We start from the raw sequence: 25,145 nt of genomic DNA, 5'->3' as shown, positions 1-25,145 counted from the left end.
GGTAAAATCAAGGCTGGAATAGAAAGGCAGGTTTGAGTGCCAGTGTTGTCTTAAGAGCGGCATCAAATTATGTACCCTAAGCAGTAGGTAGGATGAAAAGAAAAAAATCCCTGGTTTTTAAGGAGTGATCCATTTTCTAACATTTTTCAAAATCCTAAAACCCTGTTGGACTGGGTAAGTAATTCATGCAGTGAAACAAATCATGACAATGTCATTCATTATCGTGCAGTTCAGATATTAATGCACATTTCACTGGGAAAGGCTCATCTTCCACATTTCTTTCTGTGCTTGCAATATTCTTGTTTTCCACAGCTTTCACAGCAGTTCTCTATGCTGGGAAAATGACTAAATGTTATCTAAGCTAATACTTGCAAGTGTTGGGTGTGTTTCAGAGGAAAAAATGCTAGTGAGGAGGTTTTCTGTCTGGGGTGATTTAAATAATCTTGTATCAGTAGTGGTATGTGTCATTTCTGTTTTACAAGAAGATCCAGATATATTAGGCTATCACAGCAAAAAATACTTTTGCGTGATGTTCAGCTGCTCTGAGGTGGCTTCTGATAGTTTTTTTGGAAAGGAGGTTCCAGTAATTTGTAGAACCCAGTGGTCTTCCTGAGCAGGAGATAAAATAATCTTTTAATATAAGGAAGCTCTATTGTTTCATTTTGCAAAATGAGTGTGAGTCAACATAAGGATATTGCTGAGAAATAAGCTAGGAGTGGTGTAAACAGGGCTATTGTATGTAAGATATATGTTGTAACCCTTCCATTTTACTCAGCATTATAGTGTTGTCTCCAGTTGCAGGAAAGTCTAATTTTAGAGAAATCATTGCAGAGCAACAGGAGCAAGAGGTGTCTCTAATCTGTGACTTTCCTCAACATTCTGGTGGAGCTGCTGTGAAGAAGAGGCAATGTGCTTTCCCCCATGTCTGAGATGGACAGAATGACAAATTTGTATCTTGAGTTTCAGCAGAGGAGTTTTTATTTTAGGATAAACCTTCTGCTATAGGCAGTGAAGTGTCTGGGGCTGTCTTGCCTACGTCTGTTGTAGGAGGTCTCAGAGGACTGGTTCAGCACACATAAGTGAGCCTGGAGCAAGGTCATTTGCTTAAGGTCTCCCTAAATTAATTTGAAAACTATTTTTGGAAATCAAATTCCACTTTGAAGTTTTCTGAAACCTCTTCTGGAACAGAGACTTCCTTCTTTGAGGCTTAGTGCACAATGGCTAATAAACTGGGCCTTTGTTCCCAAGCACACCCTAAATGCTAGAGAAACATAAAAATCACAGCTTTTGCACGAGATCAGCTGCCTGGGAAGCCTTGGAGGTATCTGGCTTGGAAAAAGAGTCCATGGTGACTGGAAGCTGTGGCCCAGAAAGGTCACCAGCTGCTTTCCACAAGTCACTGTTACAGTGTAGTGCTGACTGCTAGCTGTGTGCCCCCGAGTTGAGTTACCTGTTATCAAGCTAACCTCAGGGGAAATATGTTTTAAACCAGCTGTGACATTTTCAATGGGAGGATTTGGCCAGGGAAGCATCCTGTTCCAGTGATAGGCCATAAAAGATTAGCTGTGTTTTGTTTTGCTCTGTGCTCCTGCAGAGGAGCCATTAAAGAGAACATATTGGAGCATCATTTGTGAGATTGGGATTAAAAGCCACAGCTAAGGGCACCAGGGGCCGTTGATTCCTGCTCAGCCTATTCCCAGCCATCATGATAAACTGAGTTATGTGTCACAAATGCCACTTTATACTGTGCAGAATCTCTCTCCCCTGGCAAGAATGTCAAAGTAATGGTCTTTGAGAAGGAAGCATATTTTAGATCAAGGGACACTTTCACCACACTTAGTGGAGTCAAGTACTGCCCTGATAGCTTTATTTTGATAAACTACACCCTCCCCAGCCCATGGAGGAAGTGGTTGCTCCAAGGCCTGAATATGAGCAGTGTGTGAGGGACAGGTTTGAGGACGTGGCCAGTGGCATATGGCAGGACAAAGCAATCTGTCCTTTAATAGAAGGGGACAAACTCCTCTACTCCTGCTTCCCCAGTTCCCTGAGTTCCCATGGGCACAGCTGTGTGCCATGTCCCACTTCCAGCCCCAAATGAGCAAGCAAGGGTGGGCCCAAATGGGAAACACACCTTTCTAATCACTGGACCTCTCACTGATTTCCTGTTGAGTAATGTAAATCCTGAACAATGGAAGACAAACTCCAGCAGGAAGCTTGGGGCAATGAATTATCGGATTCCAAATAAATATGTGAGTGAAGGAAATGATCATCTCACAGTCTTAAGGGAGGGGGTGGCTGAGCATGGATGACTTCTGTGCTTTTTTTTCCAAGGGATGTGAGCCCTCTTCCTATACATTGTGTTATGTTTGAGAGTTCTGCCATGGGGTAACTCCTGATTGAACAATGATAACTTTTTTTGTTTACTTCCACCCTGCCATTTTTCAGTGTGAAGTGTTCATGTGCTTCCTGTTGGTATTAAGAAAATCCTGGGGGAAAGAATCTCCCGTTCTCCTTTGCCACTGGCTGTGGTGGCTTTGGGCCGGTGCTCTCCCTGTCTGCCTCAGTTTTCTCTGTGGACTGATACTGATGTGTCCCATAGTATCCATGCAGTTTAGGATTTATTCCCCAAAACTAAGAACATTTCTCAGATGAAGCAATTCATGGGCATATCTTTATAACAGCAGAAATATTGCCTGGCCAGGGAGCTCCTTGGACATGACACAGAATGGCTCCAGTAGGATACAGCAGTGTCAGGCTGGTCCTGCTGGGATGAGAAGAACGTTTCCTCTTTGAATGTCACTGCTGAATTTTTATGACCTAATGTGAGAGCAGCATCTGCTTGCCCATAGTTTTATCCTTTAGCAGCAATTTTAGAAGCAGAATCTCCATAGCTCAACGTATGAAGAATATACAGATATATATATTTTAATAACTTAGGAATTACATATCTGTGTCACACAAAAGACCATGAGACATTACAGAGATAGTACACAGTCTGGAAAGCTCAGAGTTTGTGGGTTCAGTGTCAGTATGTGTGTGCCTCTTGGGGGTGTGCAATTTTAAATTCCTGCTTTAGTTTAATCCTGGCCATGACTTTAACCCACATACCTGTGACCCCTCTTTCCCCCCACTCTCCAGTTCCTGTCATGCCTCTGCTGAGCTCTGGGAATCCTGCTGGGATTGCCGAGAATCCTGCTGCATTGGACCTTGGGTCTGAGGACCATGTTTGCAACCAGAGCCACGCATCTGTCATTCCGTGGGGATCCAGCTGTCCCCATAGGCCCCTTCTGGGGTTTTTTCCCTAGAATATGGTTTCCTCTGCTGCCTGCCAGCTTCCTAGTTCCAAAAAGCAGTTGAGCTGAGTTTTAAAGGTTTAAAGATTTTGCACCTTCAACAGCTAAGAAGCTTATGAAACTTTGTCCACACAGACAGAGATTAATGTATTTCTTTTCCTTCTCATTCAGAGCTGCAGCTTTTAGGTGCAAAGGAAAGAAGTCTTGTATGTGACTCAGAAAAAATATTCAGGTATTTACAATATTGTCTTCCCCCTCACACCTCCTTCCCGCACAGGACCATGAAATGCCTCCTCTGTGCTGTCCTCTCACAGCTCCTGGTGTAGCCAGTCTATAAATTGGAGCAGAGATCTGACCTGGTTTAAAAAGCAAAGTGAGCACAACCCACAGCTTTCTTTTTTTTTTCCTGGCCAGGTTACTTTGAAGCTGGATCACTTCCCCAGCCCACAGCTTTTAGAAACACTAGCCAGAGAATCAGATAGAAACTTGCTTTCAACAAAAACCATCAAGTTTGCAGAAAAGCTTCTTAGCTCCAGCCTGCCTAGAGGAGACGTGCTGATAAATGGTTCTCTTTTGGCCTCAGCAGTTTAGAAATGAATCACGAGGACAGATGCCTACGGGAAGACAGGTTAAAAAGGATTTCTGTGCCTTTTTAAAATGAGAATACCCCGGGATGCTGATCTGTCTCTATGACAACTCTCTGTGAGCTAAGCATTTCCTTTTGTTGTGCCAGTGATTCTACCTTTACCAGCACATTTACACCTGGGCGCTCAAAACATCAGCATTGACCAAAGTTCTTGTGAGAGCAACCCAAAGTGCATTTGCATTGTACCAGTTAATGGCACTGAATTGTTTGCTAGAATAGCTTCTCTCCTTGTTTTCTGCAAAACAGACATTTAGCTTTGCAGGTGTGTGGGAAAAGGGAAGGAAAAAAAGGGCAAAAATGACAAAGATGAGAGTGTTACACGAATTTAAGTGTTGAATTGGTAGTGAAATGGTCTCACTTGTGCTTGTTCCCGGCTTGTGTAGGATGCCATTGTCTTGTCATGTGAGCAAGGGTTGCTGTTCCCTGTGGGTCTGTATTGTTTTGAGTAACTTAGAGGTAGTAAAAATTGTGTTGTTGTAGCTCTGTAGAACGCTGGAGACCTATGGTCTTGTACCATGGCTGCTGAGGATAAGGAAATCAGTGATCTTTGAGAATAGCTTTGTTTATTTAAGACTGGTGGTACTGCTGAAGTAAGAGAGCATTTAATAGAGCTTCAGGAAACATAGGGAAACAAGCACAAAGGTCCCAAACACCAAGATGTGTGCAGAGTGCCAGCTCCAAACCACCCAGGTATGTGACATCTGGGAATTAGTAGCCAGCTCTATATAGGTTTTGAAGCCCTCAGAACCTAGTCTGCCTGCTTGGTGCAAATGGCTTTGAGAAGTTGACTCAAGCCACTCACACATGGAAAGTGAGGGGGAGGAAGGACACTGCGTGGGGCACTGTATGTTGGGAAATTTCGGTTTTGGTTGTAGCTAATGGGATAGAGCAGAAACATGTATTTTTAGACAACTGTCCTTGCTAATGCTGTTTAATTGTAAATCTCACGAACCACAAATGAATTACTCTAATTATTAACATTTTCCAATATGAGCAACTGCTGGAAATAATTATGGAAAATTGTTTTGTCATATTTCCTGCCTCATATCTGTATAGTAAGCATTCACGTCTTTTATTCTTGCTTTGTGAAAGTAATAAATATTTCTACCCTGGTTAAACAGTCATTGTGTGCAAAATACAGTTAATTAGTATATGAATGGAAGACTTAGGGTTGAAAGAAAAGGGCTATAATGTTGCACAGACTTCAATCTGATGTGTTTTCTTTAATAGCATATTCTGAATTTATGTCTCAAAATGCAATTGGGGCAGAAAGGTTCATCCTGGATTGGCTACTCTCTGGAGTGATCCTTAAGTTTTCTGTCCAAGGCTGCTGTATGTGCTTCCCCGGCACACTGAGTGTGTGGACTGTTCAAGGGAGGAGTAAATGGCTTTTCTGCAGCCCCTGAGTGGAGCAGGGGCTGCATCTCTTGGTCAGTCTCAAAAAGAAAGTCGTGGTGCTCATTGCATGGCATGTGACAGTACCAAATTCATCTCGGATTTGGTTCCATCAGGGTAGGTTGAGGTGTAGGTACCTGGCTGGGCACTTGGCTTTGGTGCAAGAGAAAATCCAAAAGGCCCATCTATAAAAGCCTGAAAACTGCCTCTTTACCTTCCTAAAGAGGCTGTTACAGCAAAAGTGCATGAACATGCCAGCAGAGGCAGGGTGGGCAGTATGTACGGGGCTGTGAGATAAATGGAAACTCAGACTGACAAGGAGCTTTCACTATTCACTTCCTATCACAATTCCAGCATTGTCTGCTCCTTCTCTTTGATGTCTGGTTAAAGAGACATCACTGAAACCCAGAATGGGGACAGCAGGTGCTATATGATCATTATGGATAGTTGCTTATACTGTGTGATACATAAGGCAGCTGGGGGAATGTTGGATGTACTTGGAGATTAATTTCCTTTGGGGATTTTGTGTCTTTTGTGTAGCCCCAGTTAATACATCAAAACGAGCATCTGAGGCCACAGCTTCCTCCTGGGGAATGGTACTCTCCTGCAGGAGTACTCAAAATGTACAAAGCTGTACAAAGGTGTGTCAGAAAAATAGGGAGGATTTTCAGCATGTCTTCCTTGCCATACCACAGAGGAACATGGTGCTTGGCAGGAGAATATGAGATGTCACCACTGTGGTCAGGAGCAGCTACAGCTTAGGTCGGGAAGTTTGCACACACACCGAGGATTCGCATGGGATGGAGGAGTTCTGGGATTGTGTTATACAGGGGATGTGTGTTGGCTGAGCATCTCTCTGTTTGCATAGAGATGTTTGCGTTGCCCGGAGGTTTTAAAATAATTTGATTAAATTAGGATTTTGAGTGGAAAGCTCTCCGAATCTAGTCTTTTGCCCTGGGATTTTAATGAAGTCTTCCCAGGGGTGTGAGTAGGATTGATGTCCTCGCGCGCGTCCCGCCGTTCCCCGGTGGAGCCGAGCAGCAGTGTCCCAGCAGGAGCAGCTGGGCAATGGCCGAGCTGGCTCCGGCACGCGCGGGGAGTCGGGCGCTGGAGCACAGGGCTCGGCTGTGGAGCGTCGTGCTGGGAGCCACTGCAGCCAGATGTCTGGGCAAACACAGCCAGGAAGGAGCTCCCCACACAGTGGTGCTCTGGCATTAATTTACCATCAGTAATGCAAGAGTGGGTTATGACTTTATTCTTCCTGGAGAAAGTATTCCAGCCACTTGTTCAGATATTCAAGACCTCTGATGGTGTACGAGTGGTTTTCTTCTAAACAAACACAGCTTAACCCTTGAGTTTTAATAAATTTATTGCAGACGTGCAAGCTGAGAAACTTCCCTGTAAAAACCAGGTCTTTTGCTTTAATTTTGAGATGTTGTGTGACACAGCAGAAGTGTTAGTTGTTCTTTCACCTACTAGCCTCAGAGCAAGTATCAGAGGGGAGGCTGGCTCCATCCTTCCAGACAATGGGAATGGTATGAAGAGGTGAAACAGTTGCCCAAGCTCACATGGTGTGTTGGTGGCAGAGCTGACAGGACTTTATCTGATTTCCCTGCCAATCCACTGCCTTGGGCCAATGCTGACCATTCTCTTCATCTCATGTTTATTACTGACACCTGTTGAATAAGAACTGGTGCTTCTTTGTTTCTGCTGTCTATTGCTGGCCCAGTTAAGGACAGGCGTTTTTATCCTGCTTCCCCAGCAGATACATCTCACAATTCAGAGCAGAGAAACATGAGGGCTGAACTGTGGCCAGCACATCTCAGCAGTGCAGAAGCAGTTGGTGTGTTTCACAAGTAGCCTCTCTCCCCATTCTTTTCAGTTCTTGGGCTTTGCCTATGTGTGCCAGGACCAAGCCAGTGGGCTGCTATCCCATGGAAGTCCCTCCTGCTTGCCTGGGACAGAGTTGCAGTGGGCAGTACATCCTTAGACCTTCCAAATTGCTTGGCTTTTTCTGTTGCTTGAATCCAGTTGGTGATCAGCCATTGTAGAAGGGGGATGAGCTGGCAGTCATTGCATGCTGACCTGCAAGCAAGGTTGAAGGTGTTTGCAAGCACTCCAAATTCACACATGAAGTACACATCTCTTGATTCTGTGGATTAACTGCTCACACATGGGTCTTGCCCTTGCCTTGTGACAGACAGCCTGGTGTCATCTGCTCAGACAGTGCCAAATAGCATGTCTAGGGGAAATAGAGGGCATCTGTGTTGGCTTAGTGTGGTGGAATGTGTCCCAAATGTGATGCTGATAGCTCAGGTGGACAGAGGATTCAGTGCTTGATCCAGCTGAGAAAGCTGTTCTCTGGTATTTTTGAGGTTGATAGGGAGAGTAGTGGCTTCTGCTGGCTATATTGAAAAAGGTTCAGGATGGAAAAACTGGTTCTTGATGAAGCAGAAACAAACTGGTTCTTCAGTGTCTCTGATAGCAAGACAAATAAAACCCAGGAAAACACGTTTGTGTAGAGGTGCATGTGGGGTGAGTGCTGGGAGGAAATTCTTATTTTACATCTTCTGCTGAGGGAACAATCCTTGCTCTGAGACTCCTGCCCTCCACTTAATGGTGTTTTTCTTCCCTGGTGATGAACAGACGTCATCAGAAAGTCTCTTGTTGTTCCAGATTCTGTTTATCACGTATTTGAACAAAGACTTGACAAGGGTTTTTTTTTTCAGGCATTAATTATAGTTGACTGCAAGGCTAATCCATCATCCTCTTTAGATGGAGTCACTGGGTGTTGACTGATATAGCTGCAAATGTGATCAATCTGCCATAGGTGAAGATGTAGCAGCTCTTTGTCAGAGCCATTTCAGTTTCACCCAACAGTATATAGAAGAAAGGCTAATTGTATAATAACAAAAGACAACGTTTGGAAGGAGATGAAAGATTCTGACATTACAGTTCTGTGATTTCTCATTTCAATTCCAAAGTAAGAAGGGAAAATATTCATGGCCACAACTCATTTTATCAGGTGTTTCTGGGCATGATCACTCCTTCTGAGTCCTGGGGTATTTTATCTTTTGTCATTCATAGCATACGGATGCTGAAGTACAAAGAAGCTCAGAAAGTACCTGTGGTTTTCATAGCCCTCTGAAATGAGACTACAGGATCCAAGCATAGCCAAGATTTTAGCCAAGATCCCAGCAGGTGAGGACAGAGCTGATCTTGCCCCATCTGAGGAAACCAGTGCCTGCTGAAGTCCAATTTTGGGTTTATCTTTAAATGTTCCAAGTGCAGGCTCACATCTTCTGAAGTTATATGTCCTGTTAAAGTTTGCAGTGATTCATTTGGAGTGCATTTTGTTGAGCAACCTCTTGGGTTTGTTTTGAAAGCAAGTGGCTTTGAATCTGTCTTGGGTATTCTGGATCATTTATCTTGCCCTTTTCTGCATCTTCATGTGGTAACAGGGAAGTTGTTTAAGCAAACAAACATAATTCAGAGTATGGATTTCCCCTCAATATGAAATTGTGTAAAATGGGAGCATGAGGCATGACATCTCAGATAAGGTTGTTGGTCCATGTTGCACTTATTTCCTTAGTTGGGATTTGAGGACGACCTTCTCCCTGAGTGTGCTCCTTCTTTGTGCAGCTCTGTGTCTCACTGCTGGGGGACACATTCCCTGTTATTTCCTGCTTCCATCTTGAGGCACAAACACCCGTCGCTCCCATCAGCTTGTGAGTACACATCATGTGAGTGCCCATGATATGTATTCACAAGTTACTGCATTGTCACACCTTAAACCTGCCAACACTGCTAAACTTTGCCCTCTGAAGGAAGCATATTTCTATTTTGGATCTCATCTGGCAGCTAATATCTTGCATTTGTGCTAATTAGTTACCAACCAAGCTGGCCACAGTCCATTGACCATCTGTGATGGGCTGCCATTAAATTGGTGGTCACTTGAAAACTAAGCAAGAGGCAGTGAGAAAGTAGCCTCAAGAGTTTGTTGGACTTGAGTGGCATGAGGGACTTGAGACATCTGGAAGAAACCAGCCATGCAAAATCACTGTGGAGGGGTTCTTGTGGGCAATTCCTTTAACTGGGCTTGAAAAACTTGTTTCTGTCACAGAAATACAAACTAACCAAGCAGTCACTCTTGCTTAGCCTTTTTCGTAAAAAACCAGCCTAGCCTGAATGCAACAAAATTTAATTTGTACCATCCTTGACAGTTGAAGTAAACCTGCCCTGTCATGGGTTTGATCTGTGTGATCCTGCAGAACTGGGGAGCTTCAGAGCTGTTGCTTATTGGGTGTCTCATGGTAATGCTGAAAAATTCACAGTCCCATGAGTCAGCAGGAGATTTTGCATTAACTTTAGGGTTGTAGTTTCACCTCAATTTCAAGGTCTCTGTTTTAATCTCAAGACTATCCTTGCTTTTCTGAGGAGCAAACCCCTTGATCCAGCTTGCACTCTATTGTTGATTAGCATGTTAGAAGTAGAACCTGACCTACAATACTGGGAAATAAAATGCTTAAATAGCTAAAATGGGATTTGAAAAAATGCAATTTATTAAATGATTTCTCAGTCATTGATGTGTTTAGCAGGTATAGAAGACAAAATGAACTAAAACAGGCTTTGGCATTTCAGAAAGTGAGTAATTTTTTCTGTTGCATCATGTATAAACTTTTCCCTACTCGTGTATGTATGGTTGAAATTACTTTGAGGTTTTGAATTCTCACTTCAGCTCTCTGTTTTTTATTATTTTCAAGCATTACTGAAAGTGAATTCTGTGCTCACATTGCCTTGCTGTTTAGGTGTTTTGCTTGTTTTTTTTTTTTAATAAGACAATGGACAACATGCAGGTGGTTAAATGAGCTGGGGAGTTATTGAATTCTCATGTTTAGGTAGGAGTAAAAGGCAAATATATTGATAGATCCATAACATTGTTCCAGGGGGAGCTGCTGACAAATATCCTTTACCCAGGGGGGCCAACCTTGAAATCCTTTGGCAGTGTGGTCATCTGTTTTCAGATTCTCAAGCATTTATAGAGGTTCCTTGAAATCAGTTTAAAGACCATGCATATGGTGCTGTTGCAACCAGCTGAGATAGTAAACAGGTGTGTCTTTCCTTAAAGAGTGTAAGAGACTACTCTGAGGTTCTCCACGCTGGAAGAATGCTATTGCTGAGAATCCCAGGAGTTGTGAGATAAAGATAGAGCACACAGTGAGCACTGGGAGATGCCAGGTAGAAATATGGAATATCTGAATGGAGTTTCCACAGGCCAGGCCCAGCACAGGAGCCAGTTGGTCTCCACATGCTGGGACCAACAAGATGTTGTACATTTTTCTTGGCATGAAGAAATTCAGCAGACAGAGATGTGTCAAACCTGTCCTTGTGTGCCCACTTCATAGGGCATGGATGCTCCTCAGGAGTGAACTGGATGACCTTCTTTCTTCAGAGTTCACAGCTGCCACCTGCAGCCAAGCTCTGCAGGGGACAGAGGACTTGCCCCAACCCCAAGCAGCTGGACAAAGTAACATCACCTGGGCATCATCCCTTCAGGAGAATTGTCTGTAACTTACTTTAGACCCAACACTGAGGATCAGTGGTTTTGCCTCAAGTAGCCTTTGTCATAGTGGTAGCACAGCAATGGGTACAAAACACAGTTCAGAGGAGGAAGATTTACTGAAAAGAGCTTGAATGGCTAAGAAATAAGAGCTACCCAGGCTTTTGTCCCAGCCCTCATTAATTTTCATTGTGGAAGAGGAAAGGGTTTGTAGAAGGGTTTTTTGTTTGTCTGAAATTAAAAAAACCCCCAAACCTTTAATATACCTGTTGCCCCCAAATGTTTTTAGAACTAGTGTGCAGCTGCACGGTCTGCCTTGTCTCATTAGAAACTGGCTTGATCTTCAGTCTTGGCAGATTCCATGAGAGTCTAAGAGATCTATTAGAAGGATCAAAGATGACTCTATGGTATGAGAGGGTAGGAATCTCCCAGCTTATTGAATGTCAGCTGTTACAGTGCAGTGCCTGGCGTGTGTTGTGTCAAGGCTCTGCAGTTATGGCATGCTGGAAATGTAAAACTGGAAAGGGCTTTAGGAGATGATCCTTTTCCTGGCAGTAGCAGGAGCTCAGCTGGTAGCAGTCCTGTCCTGTGTTTGTTGCTGCTCTGTCACTGAGCATTTGTAGCTGCTGGGACCTGTGAGCCAGAACAAATTGCTCCTGGGGTTGTCTCCATGACTTTCACCCTCCAGCCATGCAGATACAAAGTGTGTGAAAGAAGTTGTCGTTGGACCTGTCCCTCACGTGTCCCCAGTTAGTCATTGCCTGGAATCTGAAATGCCAAAGGCCTGGAGAAATCTTATTGGGAACTCAGCTGAGTGTGCCAAGGTCCTCTGGGGTAGAGTTCAGCAGTCTGAAGGGCTCACCTGATTACAGCAAGGTTGTCATGCAGAGTGACTCACACAAGATTATCTTTGATGTCATGGAGTGTTTCTTCCCATTACAGTTGACAGGACAGTTGGTCAGAGCATGGTAATCATGTGGGTTTGATGCCCCTAGGGGCCGTTCACTTAAGAGCTGGACTTGGTGATCCTTGTGGGTCCCTTCCAACTCGGAATATTCTGTGATCCTGTGACAACCTGCTGACTGCAGCTGTGATGGAGTTTTACTTGCTGGGGCTGCAGAGTAATGCCAGAGTATGAGATGCCCTCTTGTGCAGTCTGGGCAGCAGAGCTGGATGCTCCCATGGGTTGTGGCATCTCCATGGGCGAGTGGTATGGCTGAGCCCACCAGTGTGGGCAAGTCTAGCACGGACCTTTGCTCTTCAGTTCTAAGTGAGGATTTCAGCTTTAGGTTAGGTTTATGGAAAGCAGCGTGAGGTTTGGTTTACAAAAGAAAAAAAAATAATCTTTTCAAAAAGCAATTTGTTTCTGCTTTCTGTGAGCAAGGCTTCCAAACGGACTCGGTCAGTTCTGCAGTATGATCAACAGGACTGGAAAAAAATACCAAGTGAAGTAAGGCAGTGGCTGTGGTAAACATGAACTGGGGCCTTGGATGTAGCTAATGGCATACCACAAAAGAGTCTCCTTTCACCCACACACACAGTGCCAGCAGCAAGCACTGCCAGCGCTGGCGTCTAGCAGAGGAAAGCATCATTTGGCTCCCTTTTGGATTTCATTACTCTTCCTGCACTCCCTCCTGCTCACAGCAAAAGCCTTTCCAGTTGTAAAGAAGTGAATTAACTGCCTTCGTGTCAGTGATGGATGAGGCGCTTTCTCCCCCTTCAAAGAGAGGAGCGGTGCTGGTGAATGCGGCACAGCAGAGTTGAAAAGTCCAAGTGGGACAGGGGAGCCCGTGTGGTGACCCAGTTGTCAGGCAGGACACCCTGGGGACCGGGCCCAACGCTGCCCTGGGAGTGGGGAACAAAAAGCTCGCCCGGCCTCAAGGCTCTTTTTTTGTCTGTGTCCTGCTTTCAGTGGACTTGGGCACATCCCTGAGCACACAGCAGCCGTTTGTGTGATTTCAGGGAGCCTCAAAGGCTTTCACAGGGAGCTCCTCCAGGCTGCACAAAGCAGGGTTACCACGCTGGTACTCAGGAGATCTCCTTTCAGGCGTCCATGGCTAATCATATTAAAGGTGACCTCGTGGGCAGCGCTCTCCATTGTTGCCATATGTTTTGTCCAGTGCTTGAGTGATGTTGTGCATTGGAATGTATTCATGCATTGCCTAATTTAATCACCAGGCTTAATCCCCTCTCCTGTTCTACACCCTTAGAATTTACTGGCTCCTTTCTAGCCTCCCATGCTTTGTTTGGGTCTCCTTCACAAGATAATACTGATGCCTGGAGAGATTTTTATTTATTTATTTACTTTCAGAAAGTATTTAAAAATATAATCTCAACCATAAGCCCGACAACCTCTCCAAAGGGAGAACAAGCACGCTGGATGCTCTAGCAGGCTGATCCTTCTTCCCTGTGATCTTTTCCTTCCAGCTTTTCCATAGAAAAATTAGGGATTAGGCTTATGGGTTTAAAAAAAATAAAAATACTACGAATGGAAAAATGACTGAGAAAGTGGTGTGTCTCCTTTTAATATTGTTGGAATAAATAGCTAATTTTAAGAACTTGAATCTGTCTGTAAAATACGGTGTTGGTTTTTGCCTTTAAAACTTACTGCTTTGGTATGGACAACTCCTATTCCAGGACTGACTGGACAAAATTAACCCAACAAATACCCAAGTCCATCAAGCTGGGTAACTGAAAAGCCTGATTTATGCAAGACTACTGCAAAACTCAGAGAGCTCTGCAAGAGTGCTGTACTTCACAGCAGACAGGCATTTCTAGGGAGCAGCCTTTGCAGAATGTCTTTTAAGGATAATTTCTAAGGATTTTGGTAAGATTTCCCTGCTCCAACTGAACATAGTCCTGTGGAGGGCTATGTTAAAAATGGAAATTTGAGATTCAGTTGTGTTGTGACTTGCTTTAGGTGTGGATGGGAGCAGTCCTGGCAAGGGAAGGCTGTGATGAGATTTTAGGGTGATACACAATCAGGTTGCTTGTATGCTGAACTAGAGGCAGGAAACCTTACACTTGCTGAGGCAGATTGTTAAATAAACGACCTCATGCTTTGGTTTAGCTCTTGGATTCTCCTACCCTGTGTACAGCATGCTGGTATTCACACCTGTAAATAATGGAATACATCCTGGGTAACCCTAAACATAGATTGTACCTGAATTCAGCTTTGAGTTTCCCTCTGTGTATGAGTGTGCATGGGCACACATGAGATCCCTGCAGCCAAATTCTCACACATGAGCTTGCTGATCTTCTCTGACTGTGTGCTGTGTTTTAGGTTTGGTGGGAGGAAGGAGGAATGATGTAAAAGGTTGCAGATTTGTGGCTGGTTTTAAAAATAGTTTAAAAATATGATGTATCTTCATTTTAAAGAAATGCAGTACTGCTTGGAAACCACAGCTACTGAACATAAACCATGTTGAGCCCCTTACATATGTTTAGTCACAGTGTGGAACAGAGGGTTGTAACAGCCTGCTGTGCATTAGCACTGGAAGAGGATTCCCTGATCCTACCCCCTACATTCTAACCCAGAGATCCACAGCACCATCACAGGCTCTGAAATGAATCTGGCCCTACAAAAATGCTATAGAATTTACACCTTTTCAGTGTGAACCTTGCCAGAGCCCTTTCTGAAGTGCCTGCATGCAGAAATTGCTTCTCTGCTGAAGCACAGCCGTGTTGGGACTGGAGGGCCGGGTGCCTGTCCCACTGCCAGGGGGTCTGGGCTTGCTGGGACAAGTCTCCTGGCCACTGTCCACTCCTGCTTCCTTCTTTTGCTGTGACAGAGGAGCCTGGAGCCTCTAGGAAAATGTGGGCAGGAGCAGGTTGCTGCCAGAAAAATTCAACCACGCCACAAACAGTCTCTTCCCAGGGGAGCCCAGCAGTTGGGCTCACAGCAGCAGCTTGTGCTGTCCGTGGGAATGGAGAGGGATGTCTGTGGAAAGCTTTGGATCCCCTACTCATGCACTGAGAAACTGTGCTTAGACATACCACGGGATTTTGGTGAAGCCAGGGAAAGGAGGTCATGGCACGCAGCTGACCTGTGCCCATGGAGGAGGGTGCCAGCACTGCCCTGGTGGGATGTGAAGCGGTGTTCTGTGGCATGCAGCCTTAGGAGAAGATGCTCTGCAGCTCTGTGTGTATGGCAGGAGATGTCTTCCCATCCCCATGCTGTAACAGTGTCAGGGGGAAAAGGTTTAGGCCAAGGACATGGTACAGCTGCCTGCAGGGAAGTCCACATTGTCCCCAGAGACTGAGCAAAAATTGAGTCAGCAGCACTAGGTCTGGATTTCAGGACTGCCAGGTATTTCACAGCAGCACCCCAAGGGATGGGGGAGAATGGTGTGTCTGTCAAACTGAGATCAGTGTGGTGTAATCAGGGTATTCTGCTCTTCACAGTCCCAGTTAAGGGATTGCAGATATAACTGAACCTAGAAATACTGTTGTGATTGCTCTTGTTACCTGGTAGAGCTCTTCCCATGTCAGCACAGGGGCTGTTCATTTTTTAATGGATTTATCTCTTGTATGGAGGGTATTACAAGCTTTATCTGTCTTCCAGTGAGACTCTACAGAAATCCCTCCAGGCATGAGGCAGTACCTGGGTGCTGAATTAATCTGTGCTTCTGGATTCTCACAGCTCCATTAGTGGCTTAGCAGGGGAAGCAGTTTCCATTAACAAACTTAAGAAAATAGGATTTGCTTTGTTTGATCTGCCCTCGGTTCCTTGTATCCTCCCAGTAGCAATGACAAAGACTGGGCACATTATGGGAAGGCACAAAGTAGTCATGGGGAAGACACAAAATAGGCTGATTTGTGAAACATATATCAGCATCCTCCAGGGCTCCTGGGGTGAGGGAAAGTTGTGCTATAGTCAGGTGCAGTAAAAGACACCAAACTTTTCTTCCTCCTGCCACATACCCAGACACATCTGCACCCACCGCTCTTACCCTTCCTTCCCTGTGCCTGGAGCAATTTGAAGACAGCACAGTGTCACCTCCTCCTCCAGGTAACCACTGCTCTCTGCTCTGTTCCTGGCATGAGGCAGCTCTCAGAATAACAGAAAATGAAACAGCCAAGCAGTGAAACTTGGCATATGTCTTGTTAGTGTCACATTGTTTTAATGTGGCATTTCCTAGGGATGTTTTGCTTCTATTTTCAAATTGGTATATGTGTAGAAAATACTTTTAACTTCATTGACAGTTCCCTAGTGGTCTAGGGCATGCAGTGCAGTGTCATAGTTTGTTAGTTTTTGAAGAAGGTATTTTTAATCCACAAATTCAAACCCTTCACAATTGTATAATCTGTATTTTAGTTTTGTGGTTTCCTAATTGTGCATGTAGAGAATGAGCTCATCCAGTTTATAAAATGAACGGAAGTATCCAGCTCTTCTTTCTAAATAAATCTGGATCCATTTCTTTGTGGATTGCATCCGAAACCTCCAATGCAGGCAAGTGTGAATGCTTAAAAATAAACTCATTTGCAGTTTCTATTTTTGCCAAGTGGTGAAAGTTTTCTTGTGCCCTGTGTTTCTAGAAAGGCTCTTCAGCTTTGACTTGCAGCTGTGATGTAAAAGCCAAAGGTGTGATGCCAGCTTGTCATTTTGGTGACAGCATCTGCCTGTCTTTGCAAAGGATCCAGTGACAGATCTTCCTGCTTTTGCTGTGCTGCCCAGCCACCCATAGCAGAGGTTTTGGGGGCCACTAGCCATCAATGGGGCAGTCCTCCTATGTGCCAGGGAATATGTGCTGGTGACTTCACTTCTGTGACAGGGAGACCCCTCACTGCATCCCAGGGCTGATGTTGGCAGAGAAAGAGCTGTTGCAGCTTGTGGGATGATTTAGTAATAGCTTATTGTGGCTTTGGGTCCCAGGCTGGGAACCTTTGGGTTTCCAGATTAATTTAAGAGGGAAGAGCTGTCTTCTGTCTTCCATCTGCCCTGTCAAGAATTCACTGGCTTTTCCTGTGTTTTATGCAGCTGTGTAATGCAGACAGCAACTAAGTGAATGATAGAATTTTAAAATAAAAGTAAGCAGTGGGATTCAGACCAGAGTAATACCTCAAATGTGTTTCATCTCCTTCTCCTAGACTGTTTTGAGATTTGATTTGACGTTGTCCTTAGCCACACGCATGGACCTTGTAGCCTGTTAACAAAGGCACTTTGCTGGCTAATGTGCTGAGGAAATGGGGCAGCAGGGACAGCTTCAGGGACCTCTTAGAGAATTTAAACCTTCACCTGGAAATTGTGCTTGTAGGGATGGAGAGAAGAAGCCTCACTGAGGAGGTAGTGTAGGTGTGATGTACCAGCTTAGGACCAATTAATGACTTTCAACCAGTAGCAGCAGCAGTCCCATAATCAGATGCTGAGATTTGCTGTCTACAAAGCCAAAAGGAAAGGACTGCTCCAGCCCAGTGTGAGAGGTAACTCGCTGAGCTGGTAGCAAGTTTCCTTGTCTTTCCTCTTTTTTCCACTGTAGGACTTTTGGTTTGTCCTTTATTACCCCCATCCTGTCCTTACCACATGTTCTTCATCCACTACCCAGGGTCTTTCTCCAGCAATTTTGAGCTGCAGCACAAATAGAAAAGCTCATGGAAGAAGTGCTTTGGTCTCCAGAGCAGCCTCTTTAAGTGAAAACACAGCTGTGAGGTTTGCAGCCTGTGCTGCTGTAAGGGCTCATCCAGCCGGCACAGCCAGCACCGCTGCAGTGCTTCCAGCACGCAGGAATTGGGAAATCCATTGTGAACAAGATTGAGTTTGATGGCCTGCGTGGAGGCAGATGGATGTATTTTTAAGGGATGAGGTTCCAGAAAACTCTGTGATTACGTTACTGGAGCATGGCTCATTTTTTGTGGTTTTAAAAGTGAGTGTCAGGACTTCAGGACTATTTCTTTTTCGGGTCAAAACCAAAGTTTGGGCGGGGCATAAAAACCTGCTTGATGACTAAGTTTATTCTTAAAAAGCTTTCTAGAGCTTGCTGGAGAGGGGAGCCTTATTCCAACTCAGAGCAGATACCAGTCTTTCTGGACTTCCATGCAAATGGGGTTAAAACTGGTTAAATGCGCGGGGTGAAAAAGAAGCCCTGCCTTTCAGGAAACTGTTTTCAGTGTGATCTTTAGATCAGTTCCCTGTTTTTTGTCTCAGAGGCTCATATTCTGCCTCGCCTCCTTGCCCTGGGTGAACTCTTTCTGCTTGAATTCCCCCTACATCAGTGGAATTACCTTGACCAGTTCCAACTGAGGCTGCCCTTACATCGCCCTGTGACTGGGACAGCTCAGGTCTGACCTGGTTCCCCAGCTGAACCGATAATACCTCTCTGACACAGTGCATGTGTAGGGAAAACTTTTCATCTCATGACAAAGGTTTGGTGCTCAGAGCCAAGGCTGGGAACAGAGGATCCAAGCCAAGCCATTTACTCAAGGGGGGCATGCAGAATTTGCCCAGTCAGGTCAATATGGAGACTGGCAGTGTTTCAGCAGCCAGGAGTGCTCCTCATGCTCTTTTCTTCTTGAGCTACACCAGGCTTTGTTGCATGGCCGAGCCCCCAGCTGCTGCAGGTCTAAAGCATTCTTTAAAATGAGGATGGCTGCTGGCTGCACCAAAACCCAGGCAAATCTGGAGGTCCGTGATGATGTGAAGCACTGTTCACTCTCTCTAAAAATCTCTTCTTAGCCTTGGTGGAAGAAGCCACAAGATGTGGGGAGCTTCCCTGACACTCTCACCAAGGCCTGTCTGCCTGAGCAGGGCATGGGATCCCCTCGGGGCTCAGGCAGCACAGAGTGCACTGAGGGGCAGCTGCTTCTCTGCTTCACTGGTGTCTCATATCTGTGCACTGGTTTAGAGTCTGCTCACCTATGCTGAGGGTGGGATGAGCTCTTTGGGTGCAGATGAAGCACATCAGTGTCTGCACATGGGGAAACAAGGAGCATCCTGCTGTCAGCCAGCTGCATCCTTGGCTTAAGGATGTAGGGATAGAGAGTGGGAGTATGTTACTCATCCAAAGAGTGGAGTAATTGTACAAACAAGTGTTATGTGCTCACAAGTGTTATGTGAGCTCAGGAGATGCCTTTCCTTAAGGTGGTTTTCCTCAAGGAGGTGGCATTGCCTTCACCTTGAGTTTGCTGTACATGCCGTGCCACCAAACCACACCAAGGATTTGTGAGGCCTTCTGTGTGCTGTGAGTACATTCTCTTACTCCATTGACCAGTCACAGGATAGTGTGCTCACACCTGCTTGGTGCCTTAAAAGAGATACTCCCATCCATGGAGTCAGCAGCATCCTGCCCATCAAACAACCTGCCCCAGCCCCTTTGAATTTCAGTGCTCTGCTGCTCTTCTGTTCGGGTGTATTGCAGTTGTGTGTGGTGACGAGTGAGCCTATCCATCACTGTATCCAAAGAGACTCAAATTACTCCTTTTGACAGCTCTTATTCACACACCTCCCTGTGCCTCTGACGTCTCAATTATTGATGGGGCTCTCCTGGTAGGCAGCACTCTGTTCTCAGCATGGCTGCCTTCCAGCTCCCCTTCCCACTGAGTTCATGCACACACCCTGCCGAACGCTCCTTTATGCGCACAGCCACTGGAGTGGAAAGGGATCTTTATTAGCATGTGAGCTCCAGGGCTGCACTACCAAAGGGGGCAGTGCAAGCCAAATCACACCAGAGTTCAGCACTGGAAATTTGCTCTCCCCCTCCTCTCCCAGGGAAGCACAGCAGAGTCTTGTAAAATGAAATTATTTCATATGTCTAATGGTGAAGATTCCTTGATCTGATGAACCTCCCTTGTGATGGGGGTCACCCTGCACTTGCATTTCTCTAAGATACTTCAGTCCCCCATTGCCCCTGCAGGTATAAAATGCAATATTTTTGAGAGCAGTGCCTTTCCCTGTGCTGTGATATTGGCTTGTTTGCTGGCTTTAAAGCAAGCCCCTTCTGACAAGGAACAGTGACACACACAAAAAGGAGCTTCAAAGCAGCAATGTGGTGTTGGAGCAATGCTGTCAAATTGGTTAAGAGTTAAAGCTGTGCCAGAGGGGTAATTGCAAAAGGCTGCTGGATTTGTAGGGCCTTGTGTATGCAGGAGGTTCTCAATGTCTCGTGACCTTGCTGCAGCAAAAGTCAGAAGAATGATGAAGTGGTCAATCAGCTCTTGACATTTGTCCCAGCCTTGCCCTGCAGCCTTCTGTGATTCAGAAGTAACCAGAGGTTTTGTGTGTTGTGAGTGAAGGCACAAGGAAAGGGCATCTTCTGGAGAAGATAGGACCAGAGAGAAGCAGCGCTGTAGGAGTGCAGAGAGCTGGGAAAGGACACTTGAGTTCTGTTTTCAGAAGTCTATGGCAGCAGGCCACAGATTAGATTCATAGATTAGCATTAGCATGAGAGGAAAAATCTGTGCTGGCCTTCCAAAGCACTGATGTGCTGGGAAGCATGAGTGCCTTTACAGTGAGCAGGGCAGTGCAGAAGTGACAGAGTCTGGCCAGTGGAGCTCTCCCGAGGCTCCAGTGCCAGAGAGGACCCAACTGCAAGATGTTGAGTAGGTGTGAACAACCTTGTTAAGCTTAGCAGGAAGCTTATAGTTTCTGCATTCCCAGTGTGCTCCCTGCACAGCTAGTCCTTCCCTAGCTGCCTTACCTGCTGTGATGAGTTTTGCCTGAGGGCTTTGTGCTCTCTGCAGAGGCCAAATACCACCAAAGGAGCAAAGGCAGCCAGACCATTGCTGGTTGCTGCACAGTCAGAGCTTGACTGTTCATTTGGGGTCTGTAAGGACTCCTGGTCTTCCCCCTCCTGGCTGACCATGACAGTGCATGAGCAGGGCAGATCGACAGAAAAGCATGGGTTGTGAATCAGTGACAGCTGCCTTGAGCTTTGGTTGCTGGGACAGACCTTTAGTTACACACCTCTCTGTGTGACAGCCTGACCCTGACCTTTCTCTGAGTGTGGTCCTCTTGTCACTGTGGGTGATGGCAACATCCTCTTGCCTGACAGCTTTGACCCAGCTGGTCAAGCCATGTGTAGTCCCCACTATCCAGGCCTTGCTGGCGCTGGTAGATGATGCAGAGATGGCTGAGCCTGCCAAGCAGGGTGTGTTTTATTTGTCTGGAATATCATGAGCAGACAAAGAAGGATTGAAATAACAGAAAGTTGAAAACCCGTTATCTTTGGGAACTGTGATCTTTCCTTTTGGGGTAGGCAGGTTCCATGGGATCTCATCCCCCCCAGATAGTGGAAAGGTCACCTTCCCATACCTGATTGCCCCAAGGCTTTCCCTAGCAGCCTGTCAAAACAAGGCTGTTTTCCTTCCCAGCCTTTTTCCTTCCTTCCTTTCTTCCCTCCCCCTGGATTTGTGTCCTTGCACAGAGGTGGTTCCACCCTTGAGCTGTGCTGGGCACCCAGAGCCCAGGTGAGCTCTGAGATGCTCAGTCCGTGTAACCCCACAGCCCACTTAGCTGAGAGCTGCAAGAGGTTCAGGCACTCCTGAGTTTGTCCTGATCAAATTATTGTTGGAAGTTGCCAAAGCCACAATTTTGCCAAATTTTGCACTCCTTTTGTGCTTCGTCTCCACTGATTCTCTGGTGCAGCGCCTTTTCCACAGAGAAAAGGATCTGGTGGATCTGTGTCTGCAATAATTGCTGTCCCTTTGGACTCAGAGATGCTTCCTAATATCCTAGCATGAAAGCTTTGGAAAAACCTGGCCCAGAAAAAATGGCTTTAAGCAGTTCCCAGTTTCTCCTTCAGTTCCCCGCACCAGGGACTCTGCTTATGGAGCACATATGGCCAGCAAGGTGATTGCTTGTCTGTCTTGGGGAGGTTCCTTTGTTTCTTGCTGACCTCCTGCTCCCATGTGGTAGCTGCCATGAGCCATCCTAGCATCTGGAGAGGCTGTATCTACAGCCAGGCTTCATGGGTCTTGGCCAGAAGCAGCATCCCCAGCCAGCCCTGCTGTCCTGCCATGAACATTGCTCTCCAGAGTGGCTCTGAGTGACCTTGCTTGGTGCAAGATCAGGGCTCGCAAGAGGGGGAGCTGTGGAGAGTGTTAAGAGCTCGCTGTCTTGACAGTGCTATAAATGTGATGTGTGTACCATGGGCACTCATGTTCTGTGGTGTTCACGAGCTTGTTTCAGAGTGCCTTACACTGGTAGGGCTGTGGATGTCAAGGCAGCTCAGCTGAATTTGGCCTCAGCCTAGTACTTGGTTCTTAACTCAGTATTCAAGGTGGTGAATTTTTCAATGATTTCTTGGCATGCAGTTTTATTTGGGTCAGTGAGAGCACAGTGTGTGACTTTGCTACTCTTTAGGGAAGGGAAAATCAGTGCATCATCTAGTGATTCAGCACACAGGGTTTCTTTACAGCCTAGAGGAGAAAGATGTTTTAATTCTGTGTTCATTCCTGAATAAGCCATTAATTTGAGTTAGCAATTTTCTTGGAGCGCAGAGGAGAGGAGTCTGGGATCAAATGCAGTGGCTCAACACTGCTCTCCTCCTTTCTTTGCTTAAAAAGGTCAGGCTCATCATAACAAATCTCCTTTGACTTCTAGCCCATGTGGTGATCTTCCCAGACCATTTCAGGAGTCCTGCACAATCCAGCACTGGCAACAGCCCTGCTGATAGTAATCTCTGTGACCCCAAAAACATGCATGAAGACTGGCAGCTACCTTCTCTAAAGGATGCTGCCCCTCTTACTCTCCCTGCTGGCTCCTGGTCAAGATCTGCAGCTCTTTAGCTGAGCCCAGGGGTCATGGCTGTGAGAGTGGTGGGACATTGACCTGGGGGCCAGCAGCCTTCCCCAGGGTAATGAGGACCTGCTTGGATGTACAGGGCTGTTGCAGAACTCAGTTCCATGCTGTTTTCTAGGCAGCTCAGTGTACAAAATCACTGAAGACATTTTCAGCAAAAAAGTCTCCCCACAGAACCATTCTGTTGCTTGTTGAAAGAGGATTAATTTTTCCCCCTTAATAAAACAAGCTGTGTTTGAAATCCAAAAACCCTTGCTGAATGCCTTCTTGGAGCTGCAACCAAAGCAGCTTCCAGGTCCCATTATAGCCTGCTGCCGGAGGCGGATCCAAACTGCAAACCCTTCTAACAGCTCTTTAATAACTCTGCACAGAAGGAAAAATCTGTCACCTTTCCCTCTGTGGTTTCTCCTCTGTTCTAATGCACTGGAGGAACGAGATGGAGCCGGGAAGGTTTTCAGAGAAAGGCTCGTGGGAACTGCAGCTGCCGCTGGAGAAAGTCGTTTGCGCAGTGTCTGAGGGGAACCGCAGCCGCGCTGCTGAGGGTGCTGTGTGTGGGTGGGTTTGGAGGGCTCAGCTGTTACAACCCGTGCATTTCAGAGGAACCACGAACACTTTATAGTAACAAAGGGTGGAAAAAGCAAGAGGTTTCTGCAATGCATGTGACTTTTCCCTGAGGTTTGGAACCCCACAGTATGTTCCAGGCCACGGTGTTTGCGTGTCAGCCTTGGTGAGTTAAGCTTTCTCCCACAAGCCTTGCCTGAAGTTGCTGTAATTATCAAGAGCCTAAAATGTTGCCTTTTTTTTTCTCTCTCTCTTTTCATTGTCCCACACCCCTTCTCCTGTGTGCAGATGAAGCTCTCGTTTGCCTTGGACCAGGAGAGTGGGATGCCTCAGGGCTGTTATATCTATCAGTACCGGGACAGCAACAGGTAAGTCCTGTGGAAGATTACACACAGCAAACACGGGAAGGTGCAGTGAAAGGAGACTGCCCTGCCTCCTGGAAAAAGGATCACAACTACTTCAACTGCTTGTACCACTTAAAAGTAGATTAAAGAAGACCCCAGGCTTGACCTGAAACTGGGAACACTCCTGTAAAGGCCAGATTCTTTAAAATGCACGAGGCCCTGCAGCCCCTTGTTTTTTTGTTGTTTTTTTTTTTTTTTCTCTAGCTTTTAAAAGCTGCTTTTATTTGTCTAAAAGGCCTGCTATTGGGTACCTCGAGCTCTGACAGAGCTCACCCAGGCTTTGCACAAGGGTGTTTGTGACTCACACTCTACACTGTTGGGGTGGCTCTGGGAGCATGGCCTGGGGGAAAGCACCCAAAGGCTGAGAGCACTTGAAAGCAGAGCCCTCACCTGCGCTTAGCTGGACTCACAGAGCATCCTGTTCTCTCTGCTGGGGCTCATGCAGGGGTTCACTGAATGGCCTGGGAGGTACCATAGCCCCAGTGCAGCCACGTGCTCTGTTTTTGTAAGATACTATATGATATTCAAGCTTTGGATGTGTTTAGAGCACAGAGTCCTCTATTTCTAGGTATTCTGCCTATTTTTACTAGCTGCTGTAGTGAATTGGCACCCAAGATGTTTTTATTTCAAATCACATTCTCATTATCAAATTGACAGCAGCAGCAGAGTTCAGGATATTTCTGTGTTCGCCCTGAATACCAGCATGTCATAAATCCATGGCCTGTTACTCCACCCATGGAGTTCTGCTTCTTGCCAGTTATTCAAGTTAACCTAAAAAACGAGAGTATATGAAATTGTCAATGAACAGAACAGCCTGTAATTAGATCTTCTCAGAAAGGCCAACAAGAGCAGTCCCAGCAAGGAAGAGGGACATCTGCAAATGCACAGAGCGGGGTCTTAGCTGAGAAATCTTAATATTTAAACAGGAAGGGAGGTCATTTGTGGCAGACTCCTTCCTGCCTGTGGGTGGGTGATTAGCACCCATGGTACATGGTCCCATCCCAAGTATCCCAGGCCCAGAGCCTTGTGTGGGCAGAGTTGGTGCCTCCAGCACCACCAAGCTCACAGGGCAACGTGCAGTTCAGCACCAAAGCATAAAATCACCAAGGGAGGAGCCTCTGTTTTTGCGGGTTTTAAAGGCAGTGGCACACAATGGACAGTGAGGAAAAGAAACCCCCCCCAGACGTGCTAGGCTTTGTTGAGGATGTTTATAGACCAGTGTTTCTAATTGTGTGGTGTATATATCAAAAATCAGCAGCTGTGGTTTTTCTGCCACGGACCCTCCTCTCCTCAGGCTCCAGTGGGTGTTTTCTGCTATTGTTTGAGCAAACTCCAGGGACATGAGTAGAACTGTTTTGTTTAAGTGCTAAGGCCAGTAGCAATTCTTCTTGGAAACCTTGCTGTTAGCTGTGAGAGGCCCAAAGTAGCTGTGTCACATTAACAGCTGTTGATTGAGAGATGTATGGCTGTGTCCTGCGATTCTGGCAGGCATGGGAGCTGAGCCACCCTGGGCCATGCCAGCCAGCATCATGGCTTGAAAAAATACATTGTA

General features: G+C 46.0%; 1 protein-coding gene across 1 annotated transcript in view; it reads left to right on the top strand.

The window, feature by feature from the left end:
* Window positions 1-25,145, top strand: part of DIS3L2 (DIS3 like 3'-5' exoribonuclease 2) — a 180,499-nt gene that overhangs the window by 119,903 nt on the left and 35,451 nt on the right. The window contains exon 15 of the mRNA XM_059479223.1: window positions 23,478-23,557. Within this exon, the coding sequence (XP_059335206.1) occupies window positions 23,478-23,557 (80 nt within the window). The remainder of the gene's footprint in view (window positions 1-23,477; window positions 23,558-25,145) is intronic.

The sequence above is a fragment of the Ammospiza nelsoni genome, chromosome 10 (assembly GCF_027579445.1).
Source record: "Ammospiza nelsoni isolate bAmmNel1 chromosome 10, bAmmNel1.pri, whole genome shotgun sequence".
Lineage (NCBI taxonomy): Eukaryota > Metazoa > Chordata > Aves > Passeriformes > Passerellidae > Ammospiza > Ammospiza nelsoni.
This window is presented reverse-complemented; position numbering and strand designations above follow the sequence as displayed.